The 22,279-nt window shown below is 38.3% G+C and overlaps 1 protein-coding gene across 4 annotated transcripts in view; it reads left to right on the top strand.

The window, feature by feature from the left end:
* Positions 1-22,279, top strand: part of iqsec1b (IQ motif and Sec7 domain ArfGEF 1b) — a 196,428-nt gene that overhangs the window by 68,661 nt on the left and 105,488 nt on the right. For 2 of the 4 annotated variants that reach the window (XM_086198424.1, XM_086198430.1), the window contains exon 2: positions 10,463-10,570. The exons of 1 other annotated variant lie outside the window; for it this stretch is intronic. In XM_086198424.1, coding sequence (XP_086054550.1) covers positions 10,463-10,570 — 108 coding nt within the window. The remainder of the gene's footprint in view (positions 1-10,462; positions 10,571-22,279) is intronic. One more of the 4 variants, XM_086198425.1, reaches the window with a different exon arrangement.

Genomic DNA, 22,279 nt, shown 5'->3' with positions numbered 1-22,279 from the left:
ACAAGCTTATCTGGGTATAAAATGATGGGGGGGCAGAATGTTCCCCCTCTCTCCTGTTGCTGTAGGGCCAGAGACTTCCAATTCCCATAGCCATCTTGTTTATGATCCACCATTGATTTTTCTTTGACAAAGCATGGTTTAATCTTTCTGTTGGTCCCAAACTGACAGTTTGATTTCCTTAGGGCACATCATCTTGTTTTCAATGACTTCTTGCTTACTTATTGACCACTCTAACATTGTTTTGAGTGATTCAGTTGTATACTGTATCATCAAAACAGCTTTGTACAGAGAGGGGTACCTTTATGTCATTAATAAAGGATTTGCTGCACTTGGGTAGCTGTGTGTAGAAAAACACTGCATAGACAAAGGTGTTAATGTACTACCCCTGAAACTGTTTGTTTCAGCCACTTAAATAATGAGGAATGTATTGAAATCTTCACCACTGAAGGCACTGATAGATGACTCTCATTAGGTGAATATTGAGCACTGGTATCCAAAAAGCTGACACTTTTCAGCTCGAGGGAGTGTGTGGAAGAACAGGAAGCCTATTAGCTGGATGAGAGAGGCTATGAAAGACAACCTGGCTGTAATGAAGGAATCTGTCAGACCTATTAAGTTTAGCTGGTTACTCTCCCTGCTACTCCAGGACATTTGAAGAGTCTCAGGGTTGACAGACAGATGTCACAAGCAGCCCTTGGAACGTTCCGCCTCCAGTTTCTCAATTGAAAGGACCCATCCTGTTCCCTGTCTGACTGATGTGTTTTGCAAATGCACATGCAGTTTACCATCATGAAGAATGAGAGTGATGTACTGAGTGTGTGTGTGTGTGTGTGTGTGTGTGTGTGTGTGTGTGTGTGTATATATATATATATATATATATATATATATAGTATATATATATATATATATATATATAAAATGTGTGTATATTTATGTGTATGCGTGTATACATGTATATACATTGATTCAAAATTGATTAATGAATCCCAAAAAATGATTTTTTTAAAAATATTTCTCAAAGGGGAAAGCTTACCTAAAAATGAGAGTTCATTCATTATCCATTCATTGTCCTGCCAGAAGGTCAGGTGAAATCCTTTAGTCCCCAAAATGTGATGCAAACACTGACTTTCACAGGAAAAGGTATTGCAGTAATCCCCAAACCACTGGAGATAATGGTGACTAAAGTTCAAATGAACAAAAAAAAAAACCTAACAGAAAGCAGTGTCCTGTAACCTAGTGTGAAACTTCTTGTTTTCTATATGGATGAGGTGCATTCTCTGAACACTGAGGACACCAGTGTGTGTGTGTGTGTGTGTGTGTGTGTTTGTGTGTACACAGTCTTCGCTCTGAGTCTAATCTTTGTATCAGAGATATTTCCTCCATCTGAGCTTGTCTTGTTGTGCAGTAACAACGTGCAAACATTACACACTTTGCCTTGTGCGTATACTGTATCTCCTCACCTCACACTTAATCATTGGCAGGGGGAATGGGGATTGTAATAAGAAGAGCCACGATTATGTGGAGAGTCATTAAAGCTTAATTTGAAATCCTTGCAGCATGATAATGCATGGCATCGTGTTGGATCTGAAAACAACTTGTTTAAACTGAAAGCATCTCATGGTCAGCATCCTCACCAGACCTGTCACCAGTGAGCATGTGTGAAATGCTCTAGATCGGCATATTTGACAGCATGTTCCAGTTCCTGTTGATATTCAGCAACTTTGCACAGCATTTGAGTGTCCTTTATTGTGACCAGTCCAAGACTCACCTGCTGATGCTGATATGTCACACCTGTTGGGTGGATGGATTTTCATGGCAAAGGCGAAGAGGAAAAAACATTTGTGAACAAAACTTGTGATTTAAGAACATTTTTTTTAGTGCTTGTATGAGATCTTGGGAGCATTAACAAGAGAGTTGTTACAATTATACACACATCAACACTACCACCTTTATCTTGTCATAAATGTTGAATATGAGCTGCATATTTTCAGTGTAACCCTCAATGAATTTTGGTATATGTGCACAAGCATGGTATGTGTTTCATAAAGACTCTGCACACTGAAAGCTGAATCATCAATCCATTTCACCATGCAATCAGTTAAGGATTTTTTTTTTGTTAATTTAAGGATTTGAAGTGTCATATGAACCATGTACAGACTGATTGGCTCTGGTACTAGCTCCAATTGCTCCTGACCACCTGCTGTGACAGACAATATGAGCTGTCCAGAGACAAAGTGAGATGTCTCAGAAGAGATAAATGGATGACTTGTCTTTCAGAGACACTGAAGTTGTAGCTTAGACACAGTTGACACCTTCCTCCTTGCACGCCAATCAACACTTCTACCTCAGTGACACAGATGCTGCTGGATGCGTTGCAGCAGTATGCCTGCAGAGCAGATAACCCATCGATTTGAGAATGGTATTCTACCTCTAATGTGACAGTTGTGGGATTAGATCATTTATTATGTTTATTAAGTAGGGGTGTTGTGATTTTCCAAATCCTAAATTTGATTTGCCTTTTGATGCTAAATTCACCATTCAATTTGACTGTTTTTTTTAAGTCCAACAATATGCTGCAATATTCTCTTCAAATAAACTTTACACCCTGAAGACAACCATTCTTAGTTAAAAAGATGGATTTGATGGTGTGATAGTAAACAATGTACAACACTAAAGCTATTCATTTAAATTTAGACAATTTATTTAGAAATATAAATTTAAATTTCTTTACTCTGTAAAACCCTAAATACAAGCTTCTGTTTCAAACATCATATGATATATGATCTTCTGACACCATCAGTTGGATTGAATGTGATTGGAGGAGGAGTTTCAAACAGCCTTTTCTGGTACACACTGATCCACTATGTACATGTGTGAAACAAGGACTCCAGAAAGCATAATTTTGAACTACTGTGTAGCTGTGAGGTCCTCAGCTGCCTACGTATGTGCACTTCTAGTTTGATTCATATATCTCTGTCCTCAGCAGTGGCCACTGGCTTTGCTGCAGAAACTACTTACGTACTAATGCTAACATACGGAAGGCAGCATTTTCTCCATCTTAGGCACCTGCCAGATGAGCTTCACCATGAACTTGGGGAAGGGAGAAGTAAAGATGGGGGGGGGGGGGGCAGATTTCTTGAAATATCTTTTAGATCAATTGCAATGTATAATGTTTATGTTTTTATCAGTCTGTCAGTTGATTAAGAGATGAGAAAATGTTTTAGTCTTTTTAGTGAGATTGCCAACAAGAGTACACAGTTTTGGGCAGGTAGAGAAGTAAGATTTCTTACAGAATAAGACATTTTAATGTTGGTGTTATGATCCAAGAAGCATTGGTCTTGTACTATCTCTGTCCAGAGCCACTGATGGAGACCTTCATGACACGACATGCTTGGGATGGGACCCAGCCACTACATGTAGAGGAGCATGGCATCATTGATCATCCATTTTTATTGTGTTGATGAGTGTTTTCAGGGTTCAGGGTAGATGATGAACAATTTTAGCAAGGGGTTCTTTAAAACAATAAAGTTTTTTTTCCATGCAAACCTAGTGCTTGGCAAGTCGGTAGGCCTTTCTGTGACAAACAGTTTCACATAATTTATTATGTATTATGAGTCTATAGAAATGAGAACTTATCCCCCTCATTTCTCACCAACTCCCCTGCTGCCTCTCTGTGGCAATTTAATGAGAGTTCCAAGTAATAAAGTCTAATTTTGTTTGTTTCCTTTGTTGAAAAGGGGAAATGTCAAGCTCACTAATAATGCATGTGAATATGACCTGCTGTCAAATGTGCTGAGGTTAAATAATTTTCAATCTCAGCTTGTTTCATTGTTTCAGCACATTGTAAAATAAGTCCTTTTGTCTGGTGTTTGAGTTATACATTAATATCCATTGAGTTTAACCACAAATAGGGTTGTGACATAACTGAGGTTATGGCTAGGGATACACAATATTTTTTTTTTTGTGTTTTTTTGTCAATATTCAATACACAGATTGTGATGTCAAACCCATGGCCACACAACTGATCTATAAGGCAGAAACATCTTGACACTTGTACAAAAATACATAAAAATATTCGACACTTTTGAAAAGTGCACATCTTGTTTAAATTTCATTATCCAAGGTTTGGTTTCTTTGGAGTTTGCCATGGCTCTGCTATTCCCTGCCACTGCTGTGGACATGTTTTCAGTCTTGGGCAGACACTGATTATCCACTATTTCCCCACCTAATTGCAGAGATCACCCGGGGCCTCATTTAAGTAACACTGTGCCCACACAAAAAAACAGTGTACAATGCTTTGTCAGCAAACTTCAGCAACTAAATGACAGGAAAATATGTTCTTCTCCATGGAAACACCATGGACCATGTGTATGCATATTCTGGAGCCTGGGAAAATGGCAATGCAGATGGTGCGGTTGTAAAGTGATGACAGACATTTATTTATTTTCAATTACCAAACGGTAATAAGATTTAGCTGAATAAAAAGTGAGGACCTCATGGTTCTGCACACTGTCCTGTTGCACTGGAAACATGTTAGTAAGCATTCAGTCAAGGAAACAGAAGCCCAACATTTTTTTGTATCATTTAATCTGTGCCAAAATTTGTTTTGAAACCCCTTATTGGCTGATACTGATGACATACTAATCATATCATCTGGCCTTAGTTATGGCTAAATTCGCATCTGTTGATGTTCAGATTTGCCCTTATATTTAAGTTTACAATGATTAAGTGACAATGTGAACCATGAAAGTTTTCTCAGTGATTCACCTACAGGCATCAGCAGCACTTAAATTGCTCTCAACTGTAGTCAGCCACTTTCCAACATTTACACTTACTAATATCCTGGGACAGACCAGCTCACTGAGGTAGCATGTGATGACTGGCTACTCACTGCAGTAGTTATTTTCAGAGCATATCCAGACTCAACCTATTCACCTCACCCTTTTTTGTTTTTGTTTTATCGAGAGAACACAGTGTGAAGCTCTTGACTAATCATGTGTGTCTGTGTCCTAACTGTCTATCTGGTGATAAGTCAAACCAGAGTGGCTCTTGTGCTTCTATTTCTCAGGCTTCCAGAGACTATTTGATGATTCACAGGTTTTTCCACAGCTGTAGTCCTCTGCCAGGCGCACTAACCTTGAAGCATTTAAGAAACTCACTAATCTGGCAAAAATAATAGTACAAACAAACAATAATTCCAATACATTTCAAATGGTTCCCAGAACATAATGTGCATCAATGACAGAAGGCAGATTATTACTCCAGAGACTATGAACTGCTGTGGTCATTGTTTCACTGATTAAAATGCCTCTGTTGTTACATAATGTGAAAAAGTAACTACTCCATGGCCCACAATTTAATGAATTACCCTCTTATTTACTGGATTTTTTAATTAAATTGCATTCTTTAAAGTCTTGCTATCACAGTTGTGAAACACAGCAACACAAAGGTGTTATGGTGAGTTCCCCCTACCTGCCCAAACCTCCAGTACCCCACAGAACACACGAGCTATAGGTGAAAGCTTCAGTGAAATTATTTAAAAGCAAAGTGCTGCTTACAAATAATCCAGACTTCTTTCTTACTTTTATCAATGACGATATTTAATCCACAGCCAAAAGATTATGAAGGTTTATATGAATTCGTGCTGGACTTTACTCAGTAATATTTCCTTGAGAGACTCATCTTAAATTTGTGCTTACTATTTGGGACAAATTTTATGTTTTCTTTGTAAACAGGTTTGGACATTAAATACAAAATAAACCTGATTTGTTCATTTACATGTTCGCAAACAGGAGATTAGTTTAAAATCAAATGTAAGATGATCTTTCATTTTTTTATTTACAGTTCACAGGCTTCTTGCAGGGTAGTTAAACCTGAATATAACATAAAAGCCTTCACATTTCACACCCTCATTGTCTCTTTCCTGCATTGCTCTCAGATCCTCTCCATCGCTGGACAATTCCACTTCCTGAAATGGTTGCTTGCTGTTTTCAGACCATATCATTTTACAGCAGCTTGTAAAAAAAAAAAAGGATTATTACTTTTTAATTGTCTGTGATAATCACCTCATCTTTTCTGTTCGCTTGCCCTCATAATTCCTCCTCACCAACGTGCCTTGTAAAAAAAAATCACAACAAGAAATACAAACTTGAAAACATTGCAAAGATAAATTTTGGGGTTAGAGAATAGAGCAATTGGACAGTGAGCAAGAGGCTTCAGAAGGAGAGAAGTGAGCGAGTTTATTTGGTGAACAGAGAGAAGTACGTTAGACTGTGACCATGAGTGTAGCAGAGAATATGTTTGAGCTGCTGTTTTGAAAAATACATGCTACAGCCCCTCAAATACATTGCTGAGTCTTCATGTTTTCTGACCAACTGCTGTGTCAGGTGAAAGTGGAAGAGAGAGAAAGCTTTGTTCTACTAGTGCCATATGCCACTTTTACAAAGAGCAGCAGTAAATGACCCCAATAGTCATCAAAACACGTCTCAGTAATCAGCACATTCATAGGGCTAAGACTCCAGATCTACCAAAAACAAAGTAAAGCTAACTTCCTTCTCAGCTGTTTTACATTCCAGCACTCGCCTATGGTCATGAGCTTTAGGTCATGACTGATGGACTAAGATGGCAGATAATAATATCATTTCATCAAATCCTGAAATCCCTTATTTACACTCCATTCTGGTGGGGTCACTTTGTGGCTGGTAAGTGTAATGGCAGCAGCAGCAATGTGTTAAACTCAGCACCTTCAACACAAAAGCCAACGTTTGGAGACATTTTGGATTCAGATGTAAAAGTGGAACAGATGGAGCTAACAGAAGTCATGTGGTTTGTAAGCCTTGGGATGCTGTTAAAATACTGCAGTAATGTGGTGAAACTACGCAACCATTTGAGCCCATAACATCCTGTTGTTTTGCAACCTGCGGCTAACATTAATGCTAAAATGGTGGATCACAAACAAATACGGATGGAGGAATCCTTTGTTTTCTAACCACAGTCAAGTTCCGTACACCCACAGAAGATAACAAAGTCTATCGTTCAACGCAGGCAAAGGGAGAACATGCAAACTTCACAAGGAAAGATCCCGTGCTGGAGCCAGGGCTCCAACCCGGAACCTTCTTGCTGTGAGGTTACAGTGCTAACTACTGCACTACTCTGTCGCCTCTTTATTTTTCCAGTTTTTGTATATATTTTTCTTTCAAGTTTTTTTTTTAACATTTGGCACCCAAGATGCCCAGGCCTAAGAATGCAATGCAACTATACAATGAATCATGAGTTTCCCGCAACAAACATTTGCCAAACCACAGTAAAAAGGCATATTTAAGACAAAGAGTACAGTGGCTCAGCTCATTTTCCTCTAACTCAGGGAGTGAACCACTTCTACCTAACAAGTTCTTTCAACAGTCCACAGAATCCCAAAGGTACAGCTCTGCACACAAGTTTAACAGAGAAGGAGGAAGAATTAACAATTGGGCCTTTGCCGCACACAGTTTTGTTCAGTTTTCCCCTCCTGCAAGTTCTTCAATCCTTCAGGAATAAGCCATACAAGCCCAAATACCCACACTGTGAAGTCTATCAGAACAAAGCCTGTGGTGGAGGTGGGGCACAGATGAGAGATGGGGCCCAGCTGAGTACAAAGCATCTCCTGGGACACAAACTCCAGCTCTTAAAACATGATAAAATGCAATAAATAATTGTAAGTTAGTTTCCATATTTCTAGCGAGGACTCATTATGTCAGAGAAACTGGGCAGCAGGCCCATCAGTGATTGAATATTTCTGTTTTACTACTGTAGCTTCTAAATATTATCCATGTTCACTGATAATGAGGAAGGGAATTATATTGAGTGTGGACAGCAAAGCCTGATACTAAAGCAACAAAGGTTAATTAGAAGCTGTCTACATGATATTGTCATCTGATGTCTAATTCTCTGTCAGATAAGCCGGTCTTCATTGGAGACAACAACGATATGGTCTTGTCCTAATCAGAACAGGGCAACTATATCAACCATCAGAACATGATGTTACCCATTCGGAATCGTTGGAAGAATAAAAGGCTTGTTGTTTCATGATGGGTTTTTTTTCTCCCAGGAATAATAAATTCACTTGAGAAATTAAAGCATTTGCTTGAGCTCTTGCTTAACAGTGCTGTCAAGGCAGCATCAGATGGTGAAATCACTTCTACTCTTCATAATAAAACATCTGGAAGATCATACGACTATCTGACTAAATTTAAGGTGATTTTTTCAAATGTTCAGAATCTTTAAATACAAATTAGTCATAAATGCCATTAAAAAACACTTGGAGATTTGTGAAGCATTTGGACTTTTTTATAATGGCCCAAAGTCAACACTGAGTACCAAGGAAAAACAATGCCATTTATCAAACAAAAAGTTGTGTATATCTACATCTTATATATCTTACATGAAGCAAAATATGGCTATTGGGGAATTAATGGGTTCAGCAGACGATGTGTTACATACCTAACACATAGTCCTCGGCCATTAGTAGAGCGTAAAGGGCTGGTGGTGTTCTGTCTCTGGGATTTCAGTCAACAGGAAAGAGTTCATTGGCTTAGCACTGTTTGTTGTAGCCAAGCTCACACACTCGCTGTGTTTGTGTTCATGTAGAAAATATTTCATTTTTGGCTTGATTGATACATTGGATTAGTTGATGTATCAGCTGTGTTTTAAAAATTGCCTTTACTATGTTAATTTTGCTATTTTTTAATATTTATTTAAATGGTAATGTGTGACAGTTTAATTTTTTTTATATAAAGCAATCTATTTGTTTAAGAAATTAGCCATCTAACATTGTCACATCAGTACAAAATTGGACAGAGGCTATCTTCAGTCCAGTACAAAAACCCACATTATTGGTTGTACATGTAAGTAATCTGTGAATTATTTTCTGCTTTAAAATTGGTATCAGGCTCAAAAAAATATTTTTATGCGCATTATTCTTTCCATTACACAAAAACACATTTTGATGTTTTTTTGGTCTTGATTTGTGCCAACATCTGTCACCTGTTGTGTCTCTCATAGTGGTTCCTAATTACTGGCAGTATTGCCAAAGGGGCTGTAATTTGCATGTGATGTTGTTTAAGCTGTTGATTAAGGTTTAGCAAAGTTAATTTCAGAGGATTTCATTTTTTGCCCCTCAAGCTTTTTCAGCTGGTACTGTATACTGGGATGTTGGATGAATCTTTGTACTCTTAAATAAAACAAGAATAGAAGAAGCAAGTGGTTAGAAGTGTTGTATTTAATGAGGACGTGCTTGGCCTCGCTTCCGTAAAGATAGATAGATGAAATATCAAGTTTTGAAGTCACATTTTTTTGTTCCTGGAAAGAATACTCTGGAATATGATTATAAACTCAAGTAGCCTAATTACCAGAGTAAACTTAAATTTGAATTGTATCATGGGTACATAATATACTGTCAGAATGTTTCAGCCCCAAATAGCTTACATATCACATTTTCTCCAGTGCAGTGGTTAGCACTGTCGCGTCACAGCAAAAAGGTTCTGGGTCCAAGCCCCGGCTGGAGCATGGGATCTTTGTGTATTGAGTTTGAATGTTCTCCCTTTGCCTCCTGCGTGGGTTCTCTCCGGGTCCTCCAGCTGTACTCTGAATTGACAGTCGGAGTTCCAAACATTTTTAATGTGAAAACCTTTGACTTAAATGGGCTTGCTGGGGCATTAGTATTTGTACTTTCCATTTATTTACCTTGTAAAATGTTATTGTTATTAATTAGATTGTATGATGTATATTTGTACTTTGAAGAGAGCCAAGCTAGTTTTTCCTCACTTTCTAGTGTTGTTTCTTGTTAATACTACATTAGAATATCCACATAATTTCTCCAGCTCTGAACTTTTACATTCATATTTAGTTTCACATATTTATTCCTTAAAAGTTTCATTTTAGACATTTCATGTAAAACTGTATCCACACATCAAATGAAAACCACAGATATACTTTAGGGTTCATCTATTTATTTATGTGTCATGAGGAATCCATGAAATTGATTTAAAAGTCTAATCTATCCTCTAAAGTTAGATAACAAAATTAAAGTAATCTGCTTCCTCTTGTGCATCTTTCTGGTTACTATCTTTTGGCCACAACTTATGTTGTCATCTCAGGCTCAGCTCTGCTTCTGCCTCCCTCTCTCGAATCTCTACCTGGCACTGAGCTCTGTATGCCAATTCAGTCTGTTGTGTGAATGCATATTCAGGATTTGTTTTCCCTGATTGAAGGCATTTAAAAAGCTGCATGCAGTGGACAAAAGTGAGTAATTCCTCTTCCAATTGCAACATTATTACACATCCTGTGGTGAAACTCTTATCACATTGGCTTATAATGATTATCTTATAATCTTATAGCGATTTTGAGTAAAAGTATTTGACTACTTTATGATACGTACATAATGAAATGAACTCTCTCAGTGTTCCTTTTTCTTTCTCTGTTGCAGGCGACTGAGCACATTGGCTGCAGAAGTCTCTGACATCCCTCTAAACTTAATTGCCTCTTCATGTAGAAGAAGTTATCCCTGTCGCAAATGGAGGTCTGCATCTTTTGGGTAAATTCTATGGTTTAACTGAAGTTACCTTTTCTTCATTAACCCACAACTATCCAGTCTGTCTTGTTATGGTGTCTTAATGCAGTCAGCAGTTTATATGCCTGATAAAATATTGTGCCATTCCCCATGTCATCGTTTGTCTTTGTCAAGCTCTTCCTCTTGCTGGTAAAGACTTCCCCCACCTACTGTGCACAAGCTGGTGGGTGGCCCTCTCAGCCTCCAAATCCACCCAGATAGAAAATGAACAGCACCTATGACTACTTTTCAATGTGATGTGGAGGCACAATTGGGGAATTGACTACTTTCTCTGACATAATGGAGAACATACCCCGACAATGACTCTACTCTTCTCTCCAATCCCTCTGTTTTCTGTTGGATTACTAAACAAATGATGAAATAGTCGAAGGATATCTTAGAAAATGAGTGACAAGCTTTGCTGCATTGGTGCAAGCATCATGTTTGCACAACGGCTCTGGTGGCACACACACTGCAGTTGGTGCATTGCCTGGCTGGCCATCTTTCACACTGTGGATCATTTCCTTGGAGTTCAGTATAACTGCTCAGCAAGGCCCTGAGCTCCTGGGCCAAACCAGTCTCATGTCAAAACATAATAAGGCTACGTTTGTCCACAGTGCAAAACGTATCAGTTCTACGATAAAGGCCTAAAAATTGTGAAATGTGTACGTTTTTTTCCCCTATTCTTTTCTATTGGAACGCTGGTAGGTCATGTGACTTTTTCATGCGGGCATCTCAAAACAAAAAACATGGCGGCCGCTCCTGTCATTTTCGGAGGAAAGTGTCTTATTCCAAGATAATTTTGATTTAATAAAGCATTCTGATGACATTTCTAGCGAGAAATATGCATTTTGTTTTCATAATCTTCACTCAGTTCTTGTGTATAGTCTTTGGTTTGTTCGTTATTACGATGAATCTTTCACATGAATCTATGTTTTGGATGCTAAGGACACCATTACAGTCGAGCGTCATTTCAAGATAGGTTTGATTTTAAAAAAGCATTTTAAGGACATTTCTGGTGAGAAATATACATTTTATTTCCATAATATTCGCTGTTCAATAAAAATAATGTGAAATGGATTTTAGTGCCCCAGGAATTACAAATATCTGCATCCGGGGAAGTCGGCCCCCCCGTTCTTCTGTGAAAAAATCCAGCTCACTCCGAGGAAAATTTTTTTTTTTTTAACACTTTATCTTTTGATTAATAAGACAATCAACAAATTCATTTGATTTCTGGATGTTTATTCTACCTACAAAGTACATTTGTAACCATTATAGATCTAACAATCAGCATTAAGAATATAAACAATGATTCAAACGAATGGTCGCGGTCTGCTGCCGTCACATCTGTCACATAGGCTAACTCATGCACTCAGAGGTGGCCTTTTAGTTCAATCATTTCACGCTATATTTACAGATTTATTATTGAGTGGAACAAACCATACTGATGTCTGGGTTAATCAAGGATATAATTAAAGAAATCCAAACTATTTGGCAAGTTAAATTTATTCTAACTGTTCTTCATATATTGTGCTGGTAATGTCATGTAATTTCTTTTCAAATGTAATTTTTTTTCGTTCTGATATGTATATTTTTACTGCTCCAACAAAGCTGTTCCTCTTCTGGGGTAAGTCAGTCATTCAGGCAATCAATAACTGAATGTCTCTGATGCATGTACAGTGTGTACTGCATTACAACAGATGCGATCCTTATGGAGGACAGAACAACATACTAAAATTTCAACTTCCTAGGTTAAAAGAAAAAAAAATAATCCCCTTGTGAAACTGGGCAAAATCAGGGTCTGTGACTTCTGCTCCGAGAGCCTTTTGGAGCAGAATTGAGGATCAAATCTGGGTTCTGGTGTTTCTACTTGGGCTACATACACTTAACTGTACACACATAATATGATGCCCCAAAACACAAGCCCCAAAGACTTAAGCAGTTTTTTTTTTTTAATAATGGAGGTGCACTGTCATGTCAAAACGTGAAAAAGCTACATTTGTCCACAGTGCAAAACGTATCAGTTCTACGATAAAGGCCTGAAAATTGTGAAATGTGTACGTTTTTTTTTCCCCACGAGACTGGGTTTGTTGATCGAGTCTCATGTCAAAACGTAAAAATACTACGTTTGTCCACATTGCAAAACGTATCAGTTCTATGATAAAGGCCGAAAAAATTGTGAAATGTGTACGTTTTTTTTCCCCTATTCTTTTCTATTGGAGCGCTGGTAGGTCATGTGACTCTTTCATGCGGGCATCTCAAAACAAAAAACATGGCGGCGGCTCCTGTCATTTTTCGGAGGAAAGTGCCTTATTCCAAGGGAGTTTTAATTTAATAAAGCATTCTAATGACATTTCTAGCGAGAAATGTACATTTTATTTTCATAATATTCGCTCAGTTCTTGTGTATAATCTTTGGTTTGTTCGTTATTACGATGAATCTTTTACCTCTCGGTTTCTGCTGTTGCTATGTTGGTTGCTATGGACGCTACTGGCGTCATTCCAAGTTTTTTGCAGTTATGATTAAAACCACGGAAACCTAAATGCCGTTTATGTTATTGTATTTTGTCGTTACATTGCGTCGTTATCTGAGTTGATAATATATTTGTGGGATTGTTGACTAATACAAATAATATCAAACATATTGCCCCAGCAATTACCATCAAAATATAAAATACCACAACCCAGATTTGAGCCTCAATTCTGCTCCAAAAGGCTCTCGGAGTGCAGAAGTCACAGACCCTGATTTTGCCCAGTTTCACAAGGGGATAGTTTTTTTCTCTTTGAACCTAGGAAGTTGAAATTTTAGTATGTTGTTCTGTCCTCCATAAGGATCGCATCTGTGGTGGTTTGACCCACCTTAGTCCTTTCTGCTGTCCGTAAAGGGCGTGGCAAAGTCCAGTAAGGTCTATCAATTAAGCATCATAACTTGGTCAAAGTTGCTCCAAATGAGATGAGATTTCTGGGATGAGTTCACACCTCTGCCAGAAACCAATATTTAAAATTTTGAAGCCCCACCTCCTTCCTGAAGCTACTTCCTGTTTGGGAGGGGGTTATAGAATTATTCCACCAGATTATGATTTCATCAATTTTAGAGGCCTCACAGTTCAAGTTTCAGGTCTGTATCTACTGTAGAGGCCAAATGAGAGCAAAAGAGCAACAGGGTCAAAGGGTCAATAGGCCTCATGTCTCAGTCAGGCCTCAAAGGGTTAAGTGAGCCTTTTGGAGCTTCTTTGAAAAAAGGCCTGACAACAATCTTGTTCCACGACAAACATGAAGAGGGATCTTTGGGAACATTTTCACATCTTTAAGACCACCTTGATTCCTTTTTATAGCAGGTGTCACTGAACAGCACAAAGCCTGCTATGTCAGCCCATCAGGCCTCATTTCCTGATCAATTATTATTGTTTGAAACAAAGCTTAATATAAATTATTTATTTCTATTGTAATCATTTTGAACACCTGATAAGAGAAACACAATAAAAACATTTGAAAAGGAAGGATCAAGGTGTTGTTGTACTGCAATACCTGCTGTACAGCATCAGAGACATTCAGTTATTGATTGCCTGAATGATTGAGTTTCCCATGAAGAGGAACAGCTTTGTTGGAGCAGTAAAAATACACATATCGGAACGAAAAAAAAATATATTTGAAAAGAAATTACATGACATTACCAGCACAATATATGAAGAACAGTTAGGATAAATTCAACTTGCCAAATAGTTTGGATTTCTTTAATTATATCCTTGATTAACCTAGACATAAGTGTGGTTTGTTTCACTCAATACTAAATCTGTAAATATAGCATGAAATGATAGAACTAAAAGGCCACCTCTGAGTGCATGAGTTAGCCTGTGACAGATGTGACGTCAGCAGACCGCGCCCATTAGTTTGAATCATTGTTTATCTTCTTAATGCTCATTGTTAGATATATAATGGTTACAAATGTACTTTGTAGGTAGAATAAACTTCCAGAAATTAAACGAATTTGTAGATTGTCTTATTAATCAAAAGATAAAATGTTAAAAATATTTGTTTTTTTTTCCTCAGAGTGAGCGATAACTTCCGGATTTTCTCACAGAGGAACGGGGGCCGACTTCCACGGAAGCGGATATATGGAATTATTTTTATTGAAAAGCTGTAGTCAAAAATCACACAAACAACAACAAACAAGCGTAGCTATTTTATATTTTGATGGTAATTCCTGGGGCAATATGTTTTATTTTATTTGTATTAGTCAACAATCCCACAAATATATTATCAACTCAGATAACGACGCAATGTAACGACAAAATACAATAACATAAACGGCATTTAGGTTTCCGTGATTTTAATCATAACAACTGCAAAAAACTTGGAATGACGCCAGTAGCGTCCATAGCAACCAACATAGCAACAGCAGAAACCGAGAGGTAAAAGATTCATCGTAATAACGAACAAACCAAAGATTATACACAAGAACTGAGCGAAGATAATGAAAATAAAATGCATATTTCTCGCTAGAAATGTCATCAGAATGCTTTGTTAAATCAAAATTATCTTGGAATAAGACACTTTCCTCCGAAAATGACAGGAGCGGCCGCCATGTTTTTTGTTTTGAGATGCCCGCATGAAAGAGTCACATGACCTACCAGCGTTCCAATAGAAAAGAATAAGGGAAAAAATGTACACATTCCACAATTTTTAGGCCTTTATCGTAGAACTGATACGTTTTGCACTGTGGACAAACGTAGTATTTTTACGTTTTGACATGAGACTGGGTTACCTGGGCAAATGACGAGAAATTGGAAGAGATGAAAACCCTTGTGTTGAGCAATGGGACATATGCTTCAAAAGCTTCATGGCAATTTCAAAGGGTTTTTATTCTTGACACCACACCCTCTGCATCTATCCAGTATACAGCACAGTACTTGAGACCACTTCTAAAGGCAGAATTTTAGCATGAGATTGAATGAAAAACTGCACTTCATAGCTTTTTCAAGGGAGGAAAGACATAGCAAAATATTTGGACTGACCATGTTTATTGATTTTAATTATCTGTGAAAATGAAGAGAAGCATGAGTGTGTGCTGCACACTTGTGATAACATTGAGGTCTTGATCTACCCCATTCTATTAGGAGGTATTTGGTAAAAAACATGAAGAACAAGTGCACATCAATTGTGTTCTGACTGATGTTCAAGTCATTACAGAAGTGACAGTCTTTATAGTGGGGCAGAGGTGCGTAGGGCGGAGAATATATGCAATTATTTTTAACCCATGTGAGGCACAGAAAAAATCAAGCCTTGTCAGCTCTCTGAAAAGCTGTTCTCAGTAGGTTTTATCTGCCTTCTCTTTCATTGAATACAACTGCCTACTGCCTTCTTGAAACAATGTTAATGGGATTGGCGTGGGTGAACCAAAACAGTAATCTAATGGGTTGTAACACCACTGAAAAAAAACACCATGATCTGTGTGGCTAAGTGAACTGCAGAGCGGAGTAATAATAGTCTATGTGTTTTACCACAATGAATTACACTTTTATTATATAATTCTATTGACATAGCAAAGTTTGAATAAGGTTTTCCACATAGCCTAAATATTCAAGATCTCTTTGTTTTATCTTTTTACAAAAAGACTCACACATGATTAGGTTATGTGTTCCCTACATGTCACTCCTAAAAACCAATAGACCATAGAAACAAACTGTTCTCTATAGTGTTGTGCAGAGAAGAGCTGAAGAATCTCATAGCCTGAGGACAAACCCAGACTTGGTGGTAGCCTGCAGTGGATACACACTAATGTATCTCATGCCTGATGGCTACAGGCCATCCACTTTTTATTTAAAATTATTATCCAGAGGAATGTAGTTACAACAAATACACTGGTGAATTTTCATTGCTGATAATATGGTTGAACCCATACCGCACCGTATGTCCACAAGCCAATTTTGATCCAGGATCTTATAATGGAATTAGGTGCGGACAAGATGTTGGCACAACAATGTTATGAACCTAGCCTGAGTCTTATTTCCTGAACACCAGCCAGGTGATAGCTAGGCAGTGTTTACAAGCTGGGCCAAACCACAGTTCTGATCCAAGCTGTCCTGCCACTTCCTGGAATGACTGCACGTCCGTGTGGTGATATTTGTGTCTGGTTGGTCTGGAGATTGCCTCATGGTCCGTTGCACTTAATCTAATCCACATCTTCTTTCCTGATGCAGAGAAGTGTACCACTGTCAGTTTTCCCTGTGAGTTTAAAGCTTCCAAGTAAGTGAAAATATATCAATTTAAAACTAAAAAGCAGCAACATTTTAGGAGTTGCTGATAAATAATTGTAATTACATATCAGTTCCATACACTGAAAGAAATTAGATTATTTCTATATACATTTCAATTTTCTGTCCAATTACAGAAAATTCAGGTTGTCTATCAAAAAAAGTGTAAAATCTAACCTCACAGTTATTAAATGGTGTATTACAAAATGGGGTCAGTTGAGTCCACATAAGCTACAATGCAAAGAAAAGCTTTGTTGCCCACCTGATAAAGCTAGTGCTTCCTATTTCACGAGCTAACCCATTATATAGCATTGGAATTTGGATTGTTTACCACTGTTTTAAAAAACAAAGAAATGCGAACTCTTGCATGACCCAAAGGATAAAAATTTGCAGTGGATTTATGATCCAACAGTTTCACGTGATTTGAACAACCATTATTAGGCAGGGGCCAGACTTGGGACTTCACTTAACCTCACCCAGATGTATCTATTCTGCTACTACCAGGGACTGAACCTGTGATTTACATTTTCTTAAGTACATACTTGAACGAATTGTAGCTGGTGATATTTCTTTACTTTTACTTAAGCAGGATATTAAATATATAGTTATTACTTGTTCTGAATTAATGTTAAATAAAACTAAATTGTACAATTGGTGGGCTGCGCAGTGAAGGTTCTAGGTTCAAACCCCGGTTCAAGCCCGGAGCTGTTCTGTGTAGAGTTTGCATGTTCTCCCTGTGCCTGCGTGGGTTCTCGCTGGGTACTTGCTCCCACAGTTCAAAGACTTTCAAGTTAGGTTAATTGCTGACTCTAAATCGACCATGTGTGTCGCTGTGAATATGAATGGTTGTATGTCTATATGTTGGCTTTGTGACAGATCTGTCCAGGGTTAACCTAACGCCGCCTCTTACCCGAGGTCAGCTGGGATAGGCTACAGTCACCCCTTGAACCTTAGCAGAAAAGCAGTATGGAAAATGGATGGATGTACAATTGGTTCTTTTACTTAAGTTGTACATTGAAATAGTCACACGTGTGTGTGTGTGTGTGTGTGTGTGTGTGTGTGTGTGTGCGAGAGAGAGATTTGTAAGGATTAATGATGTTCACAATTATCCTTGTATCATATGATTAATGCAGCAGTTCTCTTTGCATGCACATGAGTCAAAGTCATTGAGGTTTACTTCATTCATAAAGGAATAATGCAAATTAGAAAATGAAAAGAAAAAGAAGGCAAGAAAAAATGAAAGTGTTCAGAATTAGCCTAAAGGCTACTTTCTCTGTAGGGTTTCACTTCATGTTTGGTTCTAGTTTTCCTCATTAAACTCCTCGTAGAACATCAAAAACAGAGAAATATGGGATTGTGGTTGAAATAGTTGCAGGTTTTTACAGTAATTTTACACTAAATGTAGAAATTGATTTCATTTCAGTCATTTCTTCTGGTTAAACTGTGAGCTGAACTCTCTCCTGAGATGCCTAAAGTCCACACAATGTGTGAATGAATGAATTGTTTTCTTTTTCTGATCAAAACTGAAGTTCTTCATCAGAAACTGAAACTCGAAACACACGTGTTTTGTAAAAGTGATGTTACATTAGTGATGGCATTCAGACATATGTAGGTTCTCCAGATCAATCATTGTGTACTTTGTCTATCTCAACTGCTTTCACAGGTGTCATCACTTAAAAAAAACAACAACTTTGTAATTTCCTGATTTCAGAAAGTGAAGTCTTTTACAATGACAGAGAATGGCTTTGGGTTTTAGTCATCTCTAATTATGTCTTCTCTCCAAGGCATGCAAGCAGCTATTTTGTTTGTAATTAAAATCATGTTCAATTTACTGCTTGCTATCAGAGCAGAAAAAAGTGAATCATTGCCTGCATCTGTATGATTGTTTGGGATTGTGACACAGCATTCAGCACATTCAGTGAGATGGGATTTATAAATAACCACAATGGAGTCGTCACTGGAGCAGGGGGAATATTTATAGATTTCTGTGAATACTCTGCCCTAGTTGCATTCATTTGAACACAAGCAGGCATCAGCAGAAATCTATTCTGGCCTGTACAGAGAACATCGTTAGCACTGTTAAATGCTAATTACCTTCTGTGTTTTCTTTCCTCTCATCTTACTCCGTGCTGTCCTCACTCAGCTACTTTGATTTCTAGCTCTATCTTCTAATCTCTGCAATGTGTGAATGACAATTAATAAAACTTGACAGTTACAGTACAATGACTTCACAGGTCAAATCCATTTTGCTCTTTATGGTTATGACTATAAAAACACCTCCAAACATTTCCTCTGGAGGTAGTGCATAATTGAATAAATCTAGAAGTGATTTCAGAAAAACAGACAAAAAAGGCTGCATTGTAACAGTCTGTGTGGATATATACAATTAGTACCAAATGTGTTCTCACAAAGGACTATTTAATATTTCTTGAGAAATTAGCAATTTTGGTTTATCATTAAAACATTTTATATATATACTGTATATAGTATATATATATATATATATATATATATATATATATATATATATATCCCTGCTCTTCCTTGTTGTTGTTTCACCATGAGGAACCACTGATCAGCTGGCTCAGCTCAATGACATTTATTCAACATAACTGCCTTTGTTTTGTATCCATTTGTGTCATGTGATCGCACATCTCCATCTCCACACCGCTCCATCTTCTGTTTTACACACCAAAACAAGGTAACCCATGGTTTTGTGATTTCAGCCATGATACATGAATGACAGCTGGATCAAAATTCATCTTTGCCGGTCTTTAAATCTTGTTAAGTGTTTCAACTTGACATAACCAATCCAACCAGGCCCAGATGGAAGGTAGGGAAGTTGTCTGGTGACCATTGGTGTTGCTCAATAAAGTTGACCTCATCTTGTCACCAAGACTGTTTATCCTGTCATTGTTTTATGACTGTCCTGTTTATTTTTGTCCAAAAAAATCACTAAGTGTTTTGTTTTTCATGTAATTCACAGAAAGGCTAGAAAGCAAACTTTTCCTTTTGTTTTCCTGCATTTGCCATGGGATACCCAATATGGTTGCTATCGAGACAAGGACCAGTATATAGTTTTCCCTCTATTTACATCAACAGAGGAGAGGAAAAATAAAACAAGGAGAAATAAAACACATTTGACTGAAGCTGACTGTCAGTCAGAGGAATGAATGGGCCCTGTTATTCTTGAAAGGTGAGCAGCAAAGAGGAAGTGAATGTGGCTGTGTGTGTATTGATAAAATCTTCAGGGCAAGTTAAGAGTTGGGGAAGTTTCGGCTCATCCAGGAACTATAATTCAATTATGACTTTCAGATCTATTTCAGGCTGCCTCCTGTTTGATCAGCTGCTCTTGAATATGCCTGCATGTCATCACAGACTGCTTTGCTCAAGTTAAATATTCATTTTTGACTTGGGCACATAGGAGTAAGCACAACCGTCACAATGCTCAAATACATACAAAATTAGTGGAATTGATGACATAGGACAATGCATTGTTCATTCTATTATATGTGTAGGGGCCTTAATGCTTCATCATCTTGCACCATCTACTGGTTGGAATGTAAAATCATTACATTTAATTAATAAAGAGTGACTAGAATCGAGGATGACACTTACTGTAACTGACTGAGATAACAAGAGTCCAAACGGAGTATATCAAAAGCAGAGAGGGGAAATCTGTGTCAATGTGTACCGCACAGTCTGGAAAAGCCAGACTGTTGTCTTTGACATCCTTCCTTGTGAATGTGATGTTCTTGTCCACCGACTTAAGGTGTTCAGTGAAAGGCCCAATTTCACCCTTCCTAATGGTAACCCAGGTATCGTCTACGTATCTGAACCAATGTCTCGGCGGGTGGCCCCTGAATGTTCTCAAGGCTACGCTTTCCATTTCTTCCATGTACAGGTTTGCTACAATGGGGTATACTGGAGATCCCATGGCACAGCCGTGTTTTTACCTGTAGAAACCATTGTTGTATTGCAAGTAGGTGGTGTTGAGACAAAGGTTGAGAAGGTCACACATCTGTTCAGGTGAGAGGTTGGTCCTTTCCGCTAGAGTGTTGTCTCTCAGAAGTTTTCTCTTGACTGTCTGTACAGCATCTCCCATGGGGATGCATGTGAACACGGATGTCACATCGTATGAAACCTTGGTTTCTTCAGTGTCTAGACTGATTTGTCTGATTTTGTCAGCAAAATCCATGGAATTTTTTATGTGGTGGGGGGTGTTGCCCACCAGAGGAGAAAGGATGGTGGCGAGATACTTAGCAACATTATAGGTTACCTACTTAATGCTACTCACAATGGGTCTGAGTGGGGCGCAATCTTTCGTCTCTCTCTCTCACTGTTCTTCTACATGCAGGCTGAGCCCTGCACTGGCCTCAATGTTAGGATCACAGAGTGGGAGACAGATGTGCTAGCCTTGAATCAGAACCCCTGTCTGCTATTGTGTGTCACCAATATCCAGAACTGAGACTGGTGCAACATTGCCAGCTTGTTTGAATTCTGTGACACCAAGTGTTCAAATTTGAATGAAGATTCTTTCACAGCAGGTTGCATGGTTGTGCAGCGGTAAGCACTGTCACCTCGCTTCACCAGGTTCGAGCCCTGGCTTGAGCATGGGGTCTTTATGTCTTGAGTTTGCATGTTCTCCTTGTGTGTTGGTTCTATCCAGGTGCTCCGGCTTCCTCCCACAGTCCAAAGCCATGCAAGTGGGGACAAGGTTAATTGAATACTCTAAATTGACCGTAGGTGTGGCTGTGAGAGCGAATGGTTGTTTGTGTATATGTGTTGGCCCTTCGATGGACTGGTGACCCGTTCAGGATGAACCCTGCCTCTCAAAGCTGGCAGCTGGGAAAGGCTCCAGCTCCCCCCCTCCCCCCACAACCCTTAACAGGATAAGCAATAGAAAATGGATGGATGGATTGATGAATGGATGGATTCTATCACAGCTTTGTCTATTTCTCACCTCAAATGACGAAAGAATCTTATTGTACTGTGTTCTGTGTACTGGCTTGTGGTAAAGGACTTTGTTTGTTACTTGGCCACCACATTGGAAAAAGTCGCTACCAGTGACTTTACTGCTCAGGCACATGACATGCCTTCTCTCTACACTAGAAGTCCATGGTGTGAGACGTGGATGACTAAAAATGCTCAGACATGACATGCAAAATTACCTTAAAAGTGGTATGTTATTTATATGCAATCCTAAGTGATCACCTCATGTTCCCTTGTTTACTAAGGCTTCGAGATCAATCTTTCCACATGGCAACACAAGCAAATTTAGATGATTTAAGTGGTGTTCATGATGTCATGATGATCTCTATTCATTTCTGCATTAATGAGGTTTTCCTGATGAAGGTCAGAGTAGAACTCAGCATCACTTCTGAACTTCCTGTCTCCCTTACCAACTGGATATGTTTGATATTCATGTTATTTGCCATGGC

Source organism: Aulostomus chinensis, chromosome 3, assembly GCF_037954235.1.
Source record: "Aulostomus chinensis isolate RoL2024-O1b breed Wild chromosome 3, RoL_Achi_v1.0, whole genome shotgun sequence".
Classification (NCBI taxonomy): domain Eukaryota; kingdom Metazoa; phylum Chordata; class Actinopteri; order Syngnathiformes; family Aulostomidae; genus Aulostomus; species Aulostomus chinensis.
The sequence above is the reverse complement of the archived record's forward strand: the minus strand, read 5'-3'. Positions and strand labels throughout refer to the sequence as shown.